Source organism: Aspergillus vadensis, assembly GCF_003184925.1.
Source record: "Aspergillus vadensis CBS 113365 unplaced genomic scaffold BO88scaffold_19, whole genome shotgun sequence".
In the NCBI taxonomy this organism is placed as follows: Eukaryota; Fungi; Ascomycota; class Eurotiomycetes; order Eurotiales; family Aspergillaceae; genus Aspergillus; species Aspergillus vadensis.
The window spans coordinates 547,743-567,491 of NW_020292057.1; the positions used below are offsets into that span (position 1 = coordinate 547,743).

Below are 19,749 nucleotides of genomic sequence, written 5' to 3' on the forward strand. Positions count from 1 at the left end.
TCGTCCTTTATGCTCAACGTACACCGAGTAGTCTGCCCATTCCGAAGCTATTCGGATTAGCCACGACTGACTAAAAACATGCTACTGCTTAGAGATCTTCCACTAAACCATGACTTCATCCTCCCCTGGGATCACCACCTTATCGCTGACGATCGACGGCACCGTTCGGGGCCCCTCCACCCTCATCCGCCGCGGTCCGAAACGGCGAATATCCCACAGTGGACATTCGGCATTCCCAGACACTCTTTAGATTCCATGGAAAGATCAAGTCCATTTAAAATGATGGAAAATACAGGATATACCTATTTGAAATCATTTCATAAGATCTCTAAATTCTTGATAATCTATGCCGCCACTATTCATGCACCCGATCGGAGCAACCGCTAGTTCTTCAATCGCCGATCATCGCCATCCCGATCCTCCAGTGCTTTGGCAATAAGCCCGACCCGGTCGGCCATCAGAATATTGATGCCAGCATCGACTTGGAGCTACGTAGGTAGCGTTAGTATAATTTCGAATTACTTCCCGGGTTTAATAACTCACTTGTGCATTCTCCGGGATATTATTGAGTGGTCCATACGAGCCACACACGAGCCCCGACCGCTGGACGTATCCGATCAGCCGAGGGCATATGATCAATGCCTCGGTGGCCAGAACAATTCCATTGAGGCCCCACTGCTGGGCAAACCGCACTGCAGCTTGCAGGCTGCCGGCTCGCTTCTCTCTGTCTGTTATTGGGGGTTTTCCGGCGTTGGTGATGTACATGACAGGGTAGGTCTGCTGTTTGAATGCCAAGAGAATGCAGATCTCGGGCGTGAACGAGGACAGGATAATGTTTCTGCTGTGCCCCAGAGTGAATACTTTCTCGAGGATTTTATCCACGAATATGTTGATTTCGATCGCTACTGGGGCTACTCCTGCTTCGGTGGCTTCGTGGAGTCGGGGGTATTCTGGATCATTGTCAGCAATGTTCTCTGAGATGAGACCTGGGGACAACTCACTGATTTCGATGTTGAAACCAAGGTTCTCCGGTAGCTGGGTTAGTAGCTCTTCGATGGTTGCAAACGAGTCCTGAATAACGTGGCCTCGGGTGTTGGGCTTGAAACCTTTGCTCATGTAGTCTACCGTGTGCCTCATCCTCTCTTGCATTTGTTGCGCTCCTTGCTCGTAGCCCCTGGTAAGAGACCGGGAGCGTGTATTCTTATGGTGGGCTCTGCTTCCCAAGATGGACGTTCGATGCCCCATCGGGGATTGTATCTTGCTCGCATGCAGGAACTATAAAGTTAGATGAATTCCATGTAGTGCGTAGTAAAATCCTGCTAACCTGGTCTAGAGTCACATCATGCACTGGGACGTCAGTCCCAGACTCGCTCAAGGAAAAGTCGTGGTATGCAACAGGTACAAGGTCTCTGGTCAATTGAGCATCTGAAGTACATTAGTACATGATGATAATTAAAACTTTAGACAGCCAATAACATACCGAACTATATCACGTTAGACCAGTAAATTAGGATAGAGAAGTTCCACATTACCTCGACAAAAGAAGCCCCCAGACTGGCAGCTGATAGGAATGACTGGGTACAGTGAGCATATATCTTGATTAGATGAACTGAAACTCACCTCGACTGTGTTCTCTCCCAACTGTAAGTAGTCATGCCCGGCAACATTCTGTCCGAAGCCTGTACTTTGTCAGCGGCGATCGCAAATACACCTCATCCTGCATGCTTACCTCGATGTCCTACGAGACAGAAGTCGTCATGACGGAGAAAGCATTCTCTCACAGAGGGGATGTTGGGATGCTGAAATGGCTTGATGATAAGAAATGTGAAGGTCACCGTAGCTATAGCTTGGAATGACCTGCCCTCGAGAATGGGAACAGTTCTCTCGCGCACCAAACTTTCTCGGTTCTCACCAAAGATATTGAGATCGTCCATCAGCAACGCTGTACTACCACCAAGCACCCGTGCTTGACCGTCATGATCATCCTCTAAATTGAGGAGCTCTAGGCGCAGTTTTGCCTCGTCCGTACTTGGAAGCTCGAAGATGAATGATTCATTAGCTGTGTCACCGAGCAAGGACAAGTTAATCTGACGGGCAGCGTCATTCCCAGGAGAAGAAAATTTTAGTGCAAGGTCATAACTTGTGGCTTTTCTTCTAAGTGATGGCGTTTGAAGCTCGAAAGGGTTGACTTGCTTTCCATCCTGCAGGCTACCAAGGTAGACCACCAGTTGCGACCGTTGATGTAGAGCCTTAAAATTGTAAACCCGCTGCATCAATGATGCGGCAATTAATTCATTGGTGCCTGCCTCCCACTTGGACGGCACAGCTATTCCTTTTGCTAAGGCAAGATGTCCCCGAACAGCGGCATGCTCCTGTGCTGTCCAGCCGCGGTGGTCCTTGAGGCCCCGGTCGGCTCCATGCTCGAGAAGCACATCGACAACACTCTGGTGACCTTCTACACAGGCGACAATTAGCGGGGTCCAACCATACATTGGCTCCACTGAGTTCACCTCAGCGATGCATATGGTTTCCAACAGTTGAGCGACGTGATCTGCCCTTCCGGTACGCGCGGCGATATGCAGCGGACCGGCCCCTTCACAGGTCCTAGGCGTCTGACAGAAGCGAGGGCAAGCCCGCGAGATGATCGAGAGCAAATCGTCATATGCGTAGTACAAAGCAGTAAATAGCATTCGATTGAAAAATGGTGCTATTCCGTCGTCATTATAGGATGCACCCAATACTTTTTCCAAGTAGACCAGAATAGATGAAACGGCGTCTCGATGGTTGCCAACAACCGCATACCTCAAAGGTGAACAGCCTTGATTGTCAGTATGCATAATCAGACGCCATTTGGAAGCCTTGTTCCAGCTTTTAGCGACATTAAATATTGCCACGCACTCCCACAAAAGACCGTATGAAGCGGCATAGTGCAGAGGGAAGCGCCCGAGAGTATCTTCTGAGAGCAGAACCTCCTCTGATCTGGGTCCTAGCTCCCCAATCACCTGGCAGAGCAGATCTCGGATTTTACAAAAGAGTATACAGGAATACGGCGCCGATAGTTGCATCTTCCGGAAACCCAGAACCGTGAACAAGCGATTCAATAATGCAGCCTGAATGGGAATATCGTTTTGAGGCAGCACATCAAAAAGTAAAGTGTAGACAGTATTGGGTCGCAGTTCATATACCGCTAGCTCCAGCAGATGGAAGAGAAATGGTTTCGCTGATGATTTGCTCTGCTGTAAGGACTCATCTACCATAGAAACCACGATTGAAGGTTGATCTTGCCGGAGTGCCTCATAAAGTGGGCATTGTGGGTAGACCGGCCTGCTGCTGGGATCTGAAAGTGCCTCCTGTAGATGAGCAATCCATAATCCAAGGTTTCGAGCCAGAGCTTTCCTCGATGGATTCTGTTCCTTGAATGTGTCCAGATCATTTCGTCCAGCAGATCGGTTTTTCTCCCTACCCAGATATTTATCAATCTTTGTGTGGATACGAGAAACCGCTTCAACGTCCAACCGTTGGTATCGCTGCAGTTGAGAAATTTCCTTAGTTAACCTAGAAAGCGATTGACAAAGGATCTCAATGTCAAGCCGGGAAAGCTTGTACGCCGTAGTTGTATCGAAGTTGAAAAGGCTTATGCGGTAATGGCCCTGTATCTCTTCTGCTTGCTTTCGAAGATAGCTTTCTTGCTCTTTGCGAAACTGAAGATGACCCGCGATGCCCAGGTCTAGGCATGATTGCACATCTATTAAAAGGTAAGACATGTATAAAGCTAAGACACATAATCATCAAAATTTTGAGTTTCTTTCAAGTAACGAACCTGAGAAGTCGGGACGAGTTTGCTCCTCTGTAGCTTTCTCAACAGCGATCTTCAGCAGTCTCTTGAGCCGATTGTATGGAACATGATGCTCCGCCCATTCTGGGACTTGATGAAGGTGAATATTTCGACCGAACCTCATGTTGCAAATTTAGGCGGAATCACCCAAGAATTGAATGAGGGAGAGTAAGAGAGAGTTGCGATGTGTTGTACGGGAGTCTCACAACTGAGGGGCAGACCGAAGTACAGGCGCGCGAAGGTAAGAGACAACAAACGGTTGTGAAAAGGGGGGTAACAAAGGAAGGAAAGTTAAAAAGAGAATGAAGCAGCGATACTCTTGTAGGCCAAAGCCTTGTGCTACATGACCTCTCTTGGCTTTTCGAACCGCATCCTTCTTGGTGTCTTCGCGGATTTTTACGTAGCTTGCATCATTGCTTGATAAAAGGTAGGTCAGTACCCTAACATCCTTTGCGCTATCTTGGCTTGATACTTTTTGGGATGTTGGTGATATAACTTTCGGAGGAAGCCGAGGAGGAACACACGCTTCATCCCCGTAGTTGTGGTATTCTCGGCACCAGATGGCAAAAAACATACAGAACAGTAGCTGTCAGAGATATAGGCACCGAGAAGAGTAGCCGACCATCGCGCTATTCACGGGATCAGCCGATAATCCGTAGTCGGGGTGACTGCGGGCAGATGGGAGATCTTGACTGGAGTGGCCGTGGTAGCCAAGGCTCGTATACTGCTAGCCACTCTACGAGAATGGCGCGAATATCCGCGTTTGACTGAAGCTTAATCCGGAACAGACTTAGAAGTGGGAAGGCTTCCCCAAACGCAAATACTGTAATTCATTTTTTGAACCTAAATTTGTACCACTTGGCTTCTCATAATGTGATCCGAAAGGATGGAGGACAAGAAGTGCTATCAGCACTGCTACAGCAGTCTGCCACCCCAGCCTCTCACTCGAGCAGAATCCACCAGAAAAGGCGCAGACTCTTGTTGCTCATAATAGAGATTCCTTAGCAACTCAAGCCCAGCTAGCGTTGTGGTACAACTACGTTACTCAATATTACCCGACTGGAGTTGACGATTGGATTGTCGAGCCGCTGTGATACCGGCCAAGTTCGGTTTTGAACCCAATCTGCTAGAGCGGGATTAATGAACTCCGCTACCAGTAAACATCAGATGAACGGTACTTTTGTTCTCTACCACTAATGTCATGGGCTCCAATGTTAGACTCCTTTCCCGGAATTTCTGCGGCCTCTGCTCACTCCGCTGGCGGCTCATCCTTCGGTCGGCTGCCAACCATGGATCCACTATCGATCAGTTCCAGCGTTATTGCGATTGCAACATTAGCCGCTCAAGTCTGTTCCAAGTTGTCGGAACTACGATCTTTGTACAAGTGTCTTCCTGGTAGGCTGCACGCTGTCAACAATGAGGTTGCTGATCTGGAAGTAGTCCTCCTGGAAGTTGCCTTTGTGGTGAAAAAGCGGCAGACCTTCCTAGAGAAGGAAATATCCTCCATTCCCCACCTCTTGAAGCAGGCAAATACCAAGCTGAATGAGCTGAAGGCTATTGTTTGCAAACTCACTGCTGTCTGTCGTGCGGGGCGAGTGCCCTTATCTTTGGTTCTTTCCTGGCGGAAGGAGGAGCAGACCAAGTTACAGGTGCTGCAAGATGATCTTCGAACGATCAAGAGCAGCTTAAATATCATGCTCGGGGCTTCAAACTCGTCAGTATCCTAACATGGGATTGTCTTACATTGTGGGTTATCGCCGAAGCTGACCTCGAATGCTAGGCATGATATGATGAAAATCCGTCTGGAAATCGAGTCGTTTTCTACAATAACAGCACATTCAATGCAGCAGCAACAGGTTGAGTTGCAAAACCATTTTAGCGGCGCTCTTGTGGCAGTTAACGAGCGCATAGCAAGGGTAGAAGAGATGCTTCGCGAGCAGGCCGTTCAAGTTAGTGAAAGCCAAACCATCCAGGTGGGCTCGTCGTACATTGCATCTCAACCTCGTCGAAGGCTGCCAGGGATATCTAAACCCACCGTGCTACCCGCTTCCCCGCGCTCGGAGGGTATCGGTGTGAGAGTCGCACCATTCATCGTTACCTGCGGACCAAAGTGCATCTGCGCATGCCATCGTGAGAAGAAGTCAGCGACGCCTGCATTCCTTGACCGGGTTGTTGGACGGCTTTTTGTCGGATACTCTGGAGTTCCCGCCTTTAGTCCGAGATGTACTCTCGATACCTGCCAAAAGTCACGAGCAAGTCAAGTCAGCCTGGAGTACTGGTTCCCGATCGGCTTCTGGTCGTCCACAATTGTTAGAATGCAGGTGGGCTATCAGCCTAATGTTGGATCACTGTTGCAGTTGGATACGTTGAGACGAGTACCGGACAGCGCGCAGTGCGTGAACTTTGCTCTCAACGGGGATATTGAGGGCCTAAAATATCTCTTTACTCATGGGCTCGCCTCTCCGCGGGACATAAGTTCTACTCGAGGATATTCCGTCCTTCGATGGGCGCTGTACGGAAAACAATATGAGACTTGTGAGTTCCTTATTCATGCTGGCGCAGACCCAGACTACAGACCCATCGCCGCAAGCGACAATAGCCCGAAAAACAAAGCTTGCCATTTCCTTCTTGAAGGGGGGTTGCCAGATAATGCCGTCAAGGCTCTTCGCACGATAACAAAAGGCGGATATTTAGATGAGTTCATAGAGAACTCCAATTTTACCCAGACTCACAAGATTATCCTAGACATATCCCTGAACAACCTGGAGGAGGAGATTATTCAACATCCTGAGGATATCAACGCTGTTGATGCAATGGGCCGGACTCCACTAGCTTGGGCAGCGGCAAGAGGGGACACTCGAGCGATCGTCACTCTGCTAAGTCAGGGAGCTGACCCCAATATCATGGATGTGCAACTTTCAGGCCCCTTATCAAATGCAGCGGCTCAAGGCCATACTGTCAGTGTTCGCCTTCTCCTGGAAGCCGGTGCATATCCCGATACCGCCAAGTTCACCGGAGTGAAAAAAGGGAGCCCTCTCAACTGTGCCGCACGGAATTCTCGAAGTGTCGTATTGCTCAAGAGCCTCTTGGACTTTGGAGCAGAGGTAGATTCCTCTGGAACAGATGGCAAAACTGCCCTCCTCCAAGCGGCACGTATCAACAATCCCAGTTTTGCTATGCTTCTGCTGGAATATGGAGCTGATATCAACGCCACTGCTGTCGATGACTCGACCCCTCTTACGACTGCAATCACCTATAACAGCCACAATGTCCTGCGGCTGATCCTTGATCGTTGGCATGAGTACTCGGCTTGTCCCCGCCTCAAGGGACCGAATCTTTTGCAGATTGTCGCGCTGTATGCTGATTTGGAGACCATTAACATCCTCGCGGGAACTGACCATTTCCGGGCGAAGTATGACAATCAATATGCCAATGGGGATTTCTCTGATCACCTGCGTCAGCGGCCCGATTTCACGGAAAAGCTGGCGGTTGCGTTCGATGAGCTGCTGAACATCATTAATCAGCGACCAGCGGTGGATGAGTCGCTGGACAGTCTGATGGAGGCTGGATTTTTCTCTTGTTTACCTTCCCGAGTCAACTCGCGACAGGAAGATATGCTCCAAGAGCCCGGCAGTCCTGCCAGCTCGGATGGGAGCTTTGCAGATGCATTGGACTACCTGTCTATATCTTCAGATAGCCAGTCGAAGGCATGAAGGGTACTTCGTCAAGGATATCCGTCATTGGTTATTGGTTCGTCGGTTACGTTGTAGTCCATTTGTGATACCTGGATATTATGTATAATGGTAGAAGCTTCAGTCATCATCTGATTCACCGAAGAAGGTCATAAGTCATAGATTGCAATTTTGGGATTGGTGGAGCAAGCAGGTGCTTCTAAGGAACCGTTGAAACAGGTTTAGTTATGGAGGTCTTACATGATAATATCTAGTCTACTAAGCTTCGTCTCTGATTCCCGCAAAGGGCTGCCATGGATCAGACCAGATAGATAGTCTGCGGCTCACAATCATCGAAGACCGGGGTAAGACCAAAATCATAGAAATGTTCATAGAAGCCAATCCGCTTGAACTCCATTCTCGTCTGATTCGGACACTTCAGCAGCACCAACCCGGCAGACTGGACCCCATCTTCGTACCTTACAGGCTCCGACCATACTTTTCCATCACCTCTCGATACGATCATCAGGTAGACTTCCTGTTCGTCAAGATAGCACCCTGCATGATCCAGGAATATAGTCTCACTATGACTCCCTTTAGTACCGTCAGCCACATGGACATATCGCAATTGAAACTTTTTATTTTCCTCCTCGGGATCACGGTTCTTCAGACCGGGGAAAGCCCACAGCATGCCTTCTGGTATTGGCTGAAAGCGAGCCTCCATACGGGCCGCTCTAATTTTTGCTCTGAGCTTCACGTACCCCCGGTCACCTTGGTCGACTGCCAGTTGCCCATAACTGTCTCCCGCGTACTGCGGGATTATATCGTGACCGAGAACCTCAATTTCCGGTCTCGGATTATAGAGATTACTTGCAAGAAACTCAACCGCCCCATCATTGGCACACCACGACCATGTCGGCGCCCGATAATTTTTCGTTGGGATCATTGGCCGACGTTCTCTTTCCCCGAACCATCGATCCATCCCGGGACTCATCGCGTTACGGGTGGCCCAAAGAAGTCCCGAGGCCAGATCCTGGACCCATAATCCGACAAGGTACTCATCATTTAAAGCCAAAGCGTGAGTGCGCGCGATGCCGGCAACCGCGGGTAACTTGTCGCTTTGGACGGTCAGATCGCGACAGGTGTAGTCTTCCACGATTTTGTACCAGGCATTGTATAATTCGGTTTTGTCGGGACCTTCTGCGCCCGTCGAAGATGATGTTCCGCCGATCTCTAGTTTATCTAGTGACTTGTGGCGTCGGGGCCGTTTGGCCAGATCGACATCGCGCCCATAATCTTTTGGTGAGGGGCAGGTAAATAAACCTAGACCGAGCATATCAGTCACTCCGATGTAGAGTTTTCGTGGTGATAGGAGTCGTTCCTGCAGGGTCCAGCCGCGGGTGTTCCATACTGACGAGTCCAGTTCGTCTTCGGCGGCTAGGTAGGGGTTCCAGAAAAGGTGATCCAGTTCGCCTGTGTAAGGTGAGGGTTCGATGAAGAACGAGCCGTGGATTCCAGGGTGGTTATCGATGGAGTATGTAATGGGTACCAGAGATTTAGATCCGCATACAGGTCGATCAAAGACATTCTGAAGGGGTGTATCCGTGGCAGTCAAGTAAATTGTCAGGTATGATGACATATAGATGCTGTGCATTTTGGTCGACTCCGAGGCCCAATCGCGTCGGGACTGGTCCTGTTGGATCTCAAGAAGACCCTTCTCCTTGGTTCTCGTTTCCTTCTGGATGATGCAGAGGCTGTCAATCCATAAATAGGAAATGCCCAATGCGCAGCATATGTCAACCACGTCTCTGAAACCAGGCGGTAGAGTCGCTGTGGGGTCATCTGCCGAGAATGGCGATAGTGGGATATCCTGGTAATGCGCTTGGAGGTTGCTGGGAGTTGTGGCGAGAAACTCGTCGGAGCCCCAGCGGTAGCTGAGTGCAGCATACTTTGGTACATTAGAGGCATCTTGACAGTTTGAACCATGACTATTCAGATCTTTGGTTTCCACTAAGCGTAGCTTTTTCCCTTCCTGGTCTTGAGTGATTTCAATAAGCCGGAGAGGCAACCTGTCGTCTATGGACTCCCCATGGTGGATAACGCTGGAGGCATGATTATGGTGCTGGTCGCATTCAGTCAAATGGTCTCGGATTGTCTTTGTGTTTTCAGTGGATAGCCTGTCTTGATCGGGATGAGGATATGCGATGCCTAGATAGCGTGCAAGGGGGTCATCTAATCGCAGTTAGCATACAGACTATCCCAGTTGGAAGCCCATATACTTCAGACCATGGTAAGAAAAAATGACGATAGCCTACCAGAATGTGCACGTAGCTTGAAATAAATTAGACCATCGGGCCCAGTCATGTCGCCCGCAAATCGATCCTGTCCTGGTCTGAGAAGATCCCATTCAATTATAATTGCAGCGAATTTACTTCTCTCGTCGTTCGAGACTCTGAATTCCGCCATCAGTGAAACCTTGACCACCTTGACTTTGGAGTATTTCTGATCGTGCTCTTCCGGGGCCCAGCTGCGAAGACGACGTTCGCTAATGCCATTCAGTAGCGATTTCCGGAGCGCTGGACAGAATAGGCATCCTGCCTCGCCTGACGCTCTAAGAGCCGGTAATTCGGGGAGGTCATCACGACAGTCGAATTCGATAGGAATGGAATGTTGCCCAGCTGGGAATTGCAAATGGGGTCCGCTGGATTCTGATCCAACCTCGGTGAAGCCATATCGAGCGAGGGACTCGGCGCTAAAGTAAAGAACTTCGCATCTTTTGCAAAGGGTGGATGGCATCTTCCCTAGGAGGAAATTGGCACCTGACTTGGTTTAAAAGGATTGACGTGAAAAACATCGTGAACGACGTTCGTTTTCTGCACCAGATGAGGAGAGGTGGGGTAAATCGATATTTAGTCTCCGAAAGACGATTTCGACAATGATCTACTCTTTAGGGAAGACACGTGGCAGGCGTGTATGGCAGCAGATGGACTGATGCAGTTTGTTGCCTTCGATTCAATCTTGGTGTATCTGAGGCTCGGCAAACAGACAGACATGTGGAGTTATCTTGTGTTGCGTGTGAAATAGACATCTGCTATCAATGCAGATGTGCATAATGTGGTGGTGCATTACACATATTAATAATCGTATATATTCATGACACTTTATGCTATAATGTTTCAAATCGCCGGGTGACTGCGCCATTCTCGTGCACTGTCCAACTGCACCCGAGCATGACAATCCCATTCCCAGTATATCTGCCAAGCCACTGTGGCAGAGATTATTAACTCTCGTAAAGTCGTAATAGTGGAATGGTGGGTGATAAGTTAGTGCCATAAATAGCACAGTTGACGGAGAATTTCCTGTAGTCTAGTGCTTACCTTGTTATCCCTGCTAGCAAGCATCCCGACCGGACTTGCAAGAACAGAGTTTGCTTCCACTTTGACGAAAGGCTAAATACGACGTACGCCTCTAAGTCTAAGAGCCCCCAATTTGTGCTCGTTCGTTGAAAATGCTCGGAATTCACTCCACTAAATACTGATAGGCCACTTAGTCGAATAAAACTCCGGAACGCTGGATCTGCCTGAGCAGCGATCGGCAAAAATCTCATCGAGCCTACGAAAAAGTTGTCAAAAGGAGCCTGGCACGTGAGTAATCGAAGCCCAAAACGAGCCTTGCGAATCGACTAATGTAGATAACCATTGGTTAAGCTCCACTAAATCGGTGGGCCCAGAGAGGCTTAGCCAGGAAAAAGCATGTTTAGCTTCTTTTCGATAGGGTCTGTCTGCCTGGCCGGACCCCCCGATCCATGCCCGGCCGACCCGACAATCAACGGAACTCAGGGGACCTCTCGAGGGGTTCAGCCCTACTAGGCCCATTGTTCACCCACTTGACTTGCAACTCATTAGCAATGATCTTTGGTTTTTTTTGCCAGTGGTCTCATGTACCCCTTATTTCCTGGCCCCCGATAAGCGGCGTCCGGCTTGATCCTAAACTGGGATCCACGTATGCACCGGGGCCAAACGTTCCTCCTCCTAGTCGCTGATGTATTAATTTAAACACCACTTTAAAAACATGTCATCCCCCCCGGTCATGACGCGAGGCCCATCAGGTTCCGGCCTTGCATGTTTGCCCGCTGCCAACGTCATCCGTGCAGGCAGAAGCAATCCTCTGCACGGAACTTGCTCGGTCTATTCCCGCACACTACCCATGCTCCCTCAGTTGACTTCTTCGTTGCACAATGACTTGGGATGAGTCCAGAAAGCTGCTCTCGCACAACATGAGCCAATTTGCGGCTATCCGAAGCCAGCGAGGCTTTCGGATCATCTTCGCGGCCGTCGCAGTCATGTTTGCACTTTCCATCTTCATGCTGCTTCCGCCAGCATCAACAACGACCAAAGTTCTCGGATTCGGGCAGGGACAGAAGCCCACGACTCAGTCATCTTCAGCTGAGGCTATCACGATAGATACTAGCCTTATCACCGATCTATCGCAATACTTCGCGGACTATCCCATCCAGAAACCCTTCAAGGAGAAGTTCGGCGAGCTAGGCCGCCGCAACCGAGTTCTTCGCGACTGGCTCATTCAAGCCGAAACCTCCCAGGACTCTACTACCCAGTCCATCTTACGCAACGCGATTGAAGAAGTCGCCATCGCGCAATACCCTTTCCTGCAACCTCCCAAGCAGACACAGTCCCACCAATCTAGATCTTCCCGTCACCCAGTACAAGACCTCCGCGCTTCCTTCGAGCCCAAATCTACCGGTATCGTCATCCCAACCAGCGACCACACCCTCCGTTATGCCGCTCACCTTATTGCCTCTCTTCGCTCTGTCCTCAACTCTACTCTGCCTATCCAAGTTGTCTACGCAGGCGATGACGACCTCTCCCCTACGAACCGGAACCACCTGTTGACTCTGGCTGCCTCTGGTCCCGCCATTACCTTCCTCAACATTCTCACCGTCTTCGATGACACAACCCTCAAGTTAAAAACAGGCGGTTGGGCCATAAAACCCTTCGCGGCATTGGCTTCCCCTTTCGAGAAAGTTATCCTTGCAGATGCCGATGCTGTCTTCCTACAACCCCCGGAAGCACTCCTCCAGCATGACGCCTTCGTCAACAAAGGTGCGCTTCTTTTCCACGATCGTCTCCTATGGAAACACGCTTTCGAGGGTCGTCACGAGTGGTGGCGGGATCAGATACGCCGACCCAGTAAGGAGATGGATGCCTCTCTTGTCTGGACGGAAGATTACGCCGAAGAAGCAGACTCGGGTCTCGTGGTGCTCGACAAAAGTAGGCCGGATACGTTCATGGGTCTTTTGCATATCTGCTGGCAGAATACGTACGATGTGCGCGAGGAAACTACGTATAAGATCACTTACGGGGATAAGGAGAGCTGGTGGCTGGGATTGGAATTAGCTGGTGCTGAGTATGAGTTCTCGAAGCACTACGGAGGCGTCGTTGGGTGGGAGAATGTTGATGATAAGGAAAGAGTCGGTGTATGTAGTTTTGTGATTGCACATGTGGATGCTAAAGGGCGGTTGTTGTGGTATAACGGGAGTTTGTTGAAGAATAAGGGACAGGTTGGTATGGAGGATGTCTATGAGGTTCCGGACAAGTGGATGATTGATGCGGAGTGGGTTAAAGGGGCGAGGAAACAGGACCATAGTTGTATGGTCGGTGGTGAGGTCAGGGAGCTTACGAGGCACGAGTTGGATGTGCTGCAGAGGTCGATTGCTGCCGCAAGGCAGGTGGATACGCTGGTGCGTACAAGTTGACCTTGAAATATTTAGATTTGCGTTGCTACTAGGCTCCCTCGGAGTTTTCAATTTGGCGATATACCCATTGCTTTTGCATGAAATCGTGCCTTCTTGCCGGCGTCGTCGTGACGATCGACCTGTCAAAAGTCTGCTGTTACTTTTGGCTGTAGAAATGCTGACTCGGTCTCGTAACCACAATACGACCTATGCTGACGTGACTGAGTGAAGGAAGCATATATTGTGTAAACTCATCTCCCCTTACGCTTGATATCAAATAACAGAGCTAGTTAATTCATGTGCGTGAAGTTCGGGATCCGACTCCCTATGTTAATAGAATGATTGATGTGAAGAGTTTGATTGCTCAATAACCCAAAACTCATGACATTCATAGGAGAGCACGAAGCTGACTTGCGCTTCGTGAATAACTAGCATCACCACGGCGTAATTCCATGCATGCCGTATTGAATCAATTACGTTCCATCACTGTCCTTGCAGCTTTAGTCAGTAATTAAATGCTTTTGTTGCTCTATATAAAGCCCGTCATGCTCCCTCTTCCTCTCCTCTTCTCATCTTCCTAACCACTCACACGGATCACAAATGACTCTGCCTCAAAGGTCAAAGATACCCTCAGAACGATTTCTTTCTCCATAAATTCTCACTTATCATATATTCAATATCTGCCAACCTTAGTCAACATCTACTCTTTGAAACTGACTGCTTAACTTGTGTGGCACAAGATATATCAGTTGCAATACCGACTTCAGTCGTCAACTAAGCCTCGTGATACCAAAGATATCTTGACAACTTCCTCAGACGGCCCTCAATCTTATTGCTCCTCTCTTATGATGTCTAAGATCCCAATATATGTGCAATATTGAGAAATACTCAGGGATACCATGCACGCTATCCTTCAGACACGCATTATATTACTCATATGTGACAAGGTCCGGGTCATGAGGCAACAAACTGCAGACACTCGAACCCATTATATTTTTCAAAAGATCGAATTGATGTGAAGGCAGGTACGACCCTTCCTGGCTACCACCATGGACTCTCATCTATACTCTTACGGTATCTAATTAGTCCTGAGCAGATATTAAGCGAATTAAGACACTCGTTGGAACTCACAATTGGTGAGACTGGGGTTCACAACAGACACAAGAGCCCTTTCATCTCATTCGGTTGATCGTCGTTATATACAGTCGCGAACACGTCGCTGGCGTCAGGGTTATACTATGATCTGAAAGCAAGAAGAACGCGTGCACTATCCTTCCAACCCTAAAAAAACGGTCGGCAATGCGGTACAGCTGCTGATTCACGACGAAGGTACCGAGCAGTTCGAGAAGAATGATTCGCTTCATATCGTCAGATGCGAAATCACATCTGCCATGACTGGTATTGCCATTGTCACTATAACGGCCGACCATTATATAATCATCTGCCTCGACGAAATGGGATCTGCCGCTGATCCGTCGTCGACTGCTCAAAAGAGATGGAGCTCGCCCAAAACACTTTATTCATCATGACTGTATTGGGCGACTAGGTTGAGCTTCATGTCTGCTCCGCTACAACAGACGCTACTCCAGACCGGCACTCTCCGACAATACGTCCTAATGGGGCAGCATATTAGACCTCTTAGCGACCGTGTATATCTATATACTCAATAACAGCAGCCGGTCACCAGATTAGACAAAGAGGTCATTCGGTCGCTAAGATCATTGGGTTTTTGCCCTGCTGGGTCAAGGCCTGATGAGCAAGACATGTCCCAGCATGTGCTTGTTTTGGGGCCCTACCTCGGCCTAAAGGAAACAGAGGAAGGGTCTTAAGATCTAGTAATTTATTGCTGAGGGTGAGGTCCACAGCCAGGTCCCTATAACCATCTCATGATGCCCATTATGGGAAATGCCGCTGTACATGCAGCTTCTGCTGTTCAGACTTCGTACAATTTCATTGCTGCAGCATATACTTTCTACTGAGTTGTCTGCTGATTTGGTGAATCCTATATCGTGTTTCCTATTTGATGAGAAAAATGAGGGATAGAACGAGAACTTCTATTGCCTTATTCTTTTGGCACTGGACTATATGCGAAACCAACCTTCTAGACTGGTATGGTTTGAGATGAGCGGCGTCGCCTGTCAGTACACCGGGCAAGATATACCTGGCGGCTGGGGCTTAAGCAACCTCTTCGCGCTGTTGGTCATCTGCTGGAGTGCAGGGCAACAAAGTACAGTATTCAGTCCTAAATTTAAATTCAGATATGGGGTGTGGCCATTGCTGGGTCAATTGTAGCCGGGGTAGGTCTTCCCTCCGTCTCCGATATGGCTCCTAGCTAAGGCACAAAAAGAGACATGGCACGATTTCTGAAATCGAAACCCCTGATGGTATGTAACTATGGGGAGACCTATAATTGTGTTAGCTACGGACTCTAACAGGTGTTGATTCTCTTAGTTTTTGAACCAATTGTATTCAGTTTCACAGTTTCCGCTAATCATCGACCGTGAAGCTTGAACCGCGCATGCTGCTTCTTGACGTCGAGAGCGCTCCAGACACAGGACTGCTGGTTCTAAAGCCCAAGATCGATGCCGATACCCAGCGGCCAGATAATCTTCAGCGTTTGAAAACTGCGACGGAAATTGCTGGAGGAGAGTGAGAAGCTAGATGCCCAGAAGGAAGGAAACAATTATAACCTACCACATCGACTCGACGCCATCAGCGACTCGGAAGAAAGCAGCAGAGCGTACCATCACGCCTGCAATCCGACTGTGCTGAAAAAACTGTACCTTAACGTCCACAGTGTGGCCGGGATAGACTGGAGGACTTTTGAATGGCTCAAGGAAACTACTCTCTTTGCTAGTAACATTGAGGTAAATGGAAATCTGGATAATCAGCCTTTGGTTCTGCTCGAAGTCCAAGTGCCCGGACCGTCTTTCGGCTACAGAACATACAGGCTTGGGCACACTGGCAACGGAGACCGGGTGATTCACTTTGTGAAAATCTTCACGATAGACCACAGGTCCGGGCCCAGTCTGTTACTAATGGGCTACATGCATATGGACCTAGCTACATTTGGCGAGTGTTACCATGACGGTCTGTTCTTCAATATTCCACTTTTCTTAACGGATCATCCTGCACAAATATCACAACTCCCTCCTATCCTCCTCACGCATGGCCACCGATCCAGCCTATGTGATAGAGAGGCAACATCAATGTCTCTAATATTCGGGTCTATACTTCCTCATTAAACAAACAGATTTCATGAGAAAGTTCATGGAAACGTACACAAAGTTACGGTAACACTTACCGGTTGACCCAAGCAGCGCGTCTTTTCCTAGCCATGCAGCAGACCCAAGCCACTTCCGATGGATATCTAGCGTGGAGCAGCGCTAATGTGTCTAAATCTCTCCGGAATACGCGTTAAAGCCTGCGGAACTAGCTCTGAAACGGAGATTGAGCCGGTGGTGCGCTTTTGCGGACTTACGTGATAGGTCGGCAAGGGAAGAAAAGATCAAATGCTTCTCACTTTCCATGAGCCAATATCGATATATTTGACCTCCAGGATAAAGATGCATTTGTTTGCGACCGCGAGAAGTTGCTTTATATGGAATACCTCAGCATATATGAACGAGAGACCTACCCGATCCATTCTTTCCTACGGTTCTGACCTATCGTCATTCTCGCGCGACTGCATCCCCTTAAACCGTCCTCATTATAAAACGTCGGCTGTACAAATATACCTGCTACCTGCTACCTGCTACTTTGCGATTACCACCGTTCTCGGTCGTGGCAACAATAACTGGTCGAACCAACGAGCAACGCAGGCGAACATTTGGGGTGCTGTGGAGAGACTAGACAACCTCGTCAGCTTTGATAGCTTGACTGTTCTCCTGGTTATGTCGAGGTCACAGGTAACATGTTCCTCGAGCCATATTTGAAGCCGAGCCATGGGACAATCTCCCCGATAGTCAACAACCGGATACAGGGGTCAGGCAAGCATCATTCTCACTCCCTTTCTTATAAGATAAGCAAACAGCAATGAAGGGTCAATCATGGCCCTAATATCTTTTCTTGGTCATCAACTTCCATTTGACTTGGCCCACGGAATGCTTCGCTATCTCGTTTTGCGCAACATGGGAAAGCTGCTCTTGGTAGACAGCAAATCCAAACGTCAAGTTGAATCCATCCTTGATCAGTACCACTCGGAGCTCACTGTCAAAGAACGGATGGAGTTAGTTAATACTTTTACCACCAAACCAGACGAATGCATGGTGTTAATATGCAGTTATTACGTTAATTCTGCTGGTTCGAATCTTTAATCTCTATCCCGGAATAGTCACCACTTCGATACTCCAACCTCGCAGGCTATGGAAGATCAAGCAATCGGTCGTTTTCTTCACTGAGCATATTTACGACACATACTATATATTTCACCAAAAGCGTGCCTCTTCATACTATAGACTATGTCTGAGACCGAAATTTGTCATAAGCAAGCGATGCAGCCATCCATAACTATGACACCGGAGAGTTACGCACATACCAGCATAGGATGCGGATCTGGAATTGAAATAAGAATACAACACATTTTATCGGACGGCTGATCGACGATGAGCTCTATGAATTCAAACACTGGATGTCAGAACCTTGAGATAGCATGTCTCTCTTGAATTGAAGAAAGCAAACCTAGTCCCATGCTCGTTCAACTGCATCCACCAGATGGAGGATTGAACAGCTAGGAGTCGCTGCGAAAGCTCAGCCTTCGTCTGCTCGGTCTGAACTTCCCTCTGCTGAAACGATGAAGTATATGGACCTCCACTTATCCTGTGGGCGTTGTACAGAAACAATCATCAACAACAGTCTTGGTTGCTTTGATGAAGAATCTTTTAGTCAGAGATCTGATCATTCCCTGACTGCTTCTGCCCTTATCAATACCTCTACAACAGCCATGTCCTCCCTGTCGGCCGATTTGTCTGGCCTTGAGCAGCTCATAAACACTCCAAGTGTGATAAGGTGTGCAGCTTATTTACCAAAGCTTTCAACCCGGAAATAGACTAAACCAGAGATCTAACAGCTAGGCAGGACGCTCAATCTCGAATTGTCGTTTTTTATAGTGAGGAAAGGCTGATATTAGGAACTCCGGAGACAGACAAGGACCTACTAGTCCTCGAGGAGTAGGACTTGCGGTACGCACGCAAGCCCAACAAAGAAACATTGGACCAAGGGAAGTAAGAAGAGATACTCAGAGCATTAAGACGATCCTCGAAAAAGATAAAAGAGAAGACATGGCACCCCGGAAGCGGCGGTTACCGAGTAAGGTTCGCTGCGGCAACGGCATGATGCGCGTACAATAAGAGCCTCGGAGACCATCTCCATCCGATAAAGATGCTCGAGTCTTCTGATGATGACTCCGTGTTATCCAATTAACTATTCTGTGACAGACATCCACTCGCTATCGTGAGGTCGATGAACTCGGAAGCTTCAACCAATCCCATGGCGATTGTTACTTCATCTACTCCGCATGATAGGATAATTCTACACAACATCCATTTCGCAGGATGTGCCCCTGGCAGGGAAATATTCGACAAGAAGAAAATATATTTCCGGTGGCTCGCTTGAACATTGTCAGTGCTAGTTGTCTAGGGACAACCTTCGATGGTCTTCCTTAGCCTGTCTTACGAGCAAGTATCTATTGCTATCGAAATACCCTTGGATTACAAAAATAAGATATGGGATATTATGATCTTTTCTCTTATACCCCGGACAATTCTCGGCTCATTATTGGGTGTGATCGTGTATGACAAGCAGCGGTAATTTGCTGACGATGACGGTTTACTGCGAATTATCAATGAATGGCGGCAATGCCTATCTTCACCTTCTCTGCCTCGATTCATCTGTCATGACCGTTCTGACATCCCTGCAACTGCGTTCCTGATTCGGCGGTACTGACACATTAGTGGGTCGCGATAATGGTACGAGGCTTTATGACCTTCACTATCAGAGAGCTGTATGAAAACCCCAGCCTAAACTTAACGATGAGAAGTCGGACAATAACATTGCCTCAGCACATCCGGATTATTCAAATTGAGTCCATGTGGAACGTGGTATTGATGCAAAGGGCTTTAGAACAGTTCAACTGCTTGAAGCAACATCATGGTGCTGCCTGGGCTAACTTACTACTCGTCTCCTCTCTCGACTTGACCAGACTATATACCATCTTCATCCACATTTGTGTCTTCGTCTTCAGGCATATACCGTCTTTCCCCATGCCGTGTGCACGACACAATTAGCAAAAGCCAAAGACGGGTTTAATCACCGAGCTATCAGAGAGATACTGCTCGTACCTGGCAGGAACATGTCCAAGACGGAATACTACCAACACACTGCTCCAAACCATCACATCGATTCTTCGAGGCAATGTTACTCCGAGATCAGTGCAGGGCAAAGCTTGTTCTGTGCAGGCAACTCACGCTCTGGATCTGGGGATAGCACTCGCT

General features: G+C 48.5%; 3 protein-coding genes across 3 annotated transcripts; 1 reads left to right on the forward strand and 2 right to left on the reverse strand.

The window, feature by feature from the left end:
• Positions 1-274: 274 nt before the first annotated feature.
• BO88DRAFT_436997 (ankyrin repeat-containing protein) lies at positions 275-3,959 on the reverse strand (the record flags this gene model as incomplete). Its single annotated transcript, XM_025709596.1, has 8 exons — positions 275-488; positions 544-1,275; positions 1,325-1,425; positions 1,481-1,484; positions 1,533-1,574; positions 1,621-1,679; positions 1,730-3,745; positions 3,821-3,959. 8 exons carry the CDS (start codon positions 3,957-3,959, stop codon positions 384-386), a joined length of 3,198 nt encoding a protein of 1,065 aa, XP_025560723.1. The 3' UTR covers positions 275-383.
• A 3,866-nt stretch (positions 3,960-7,825) lies between these two features.
• On the reverse strand, positions 7,826-10,302 carry BO88DRAFT_467208 (HET-domain-containing protein; the record flags this gene model as incomplete). Its single annotated transcript, XM_025711503.1, has 2 exons — positions 7,826-9,738; positions 9,822-10,302. 2 exons carry the CDS (start codon positions 10,300-10,302, stop codon positions 7,826-7,828), a joined length of 2,394 nt encoding a protein of 797 aa, XP_025560724.1.
• Positions 10,303-11,782: 1,480 nt separating this feature from the next.
• Positions 11,783-13,279, forward strand: BO88DRAFT_345576 (putative alpha-1,3-mannosyltransferase; the record flags this gene model as incomplete). Its single annotated transcript, XM_025703300.1, has 1 exon — positions 11,783-13,279. The coding sequence occupies one exon, from the start codon at positions 11,783-11,785 to the stop codon at positions 13,277-13,279; it is 1,497 nt and encodes a 498-aa protein (XP_025560725.1).
• Between the last annotated feature and the right edge of the window lie 6,470 nt (positions 13,280-19,749).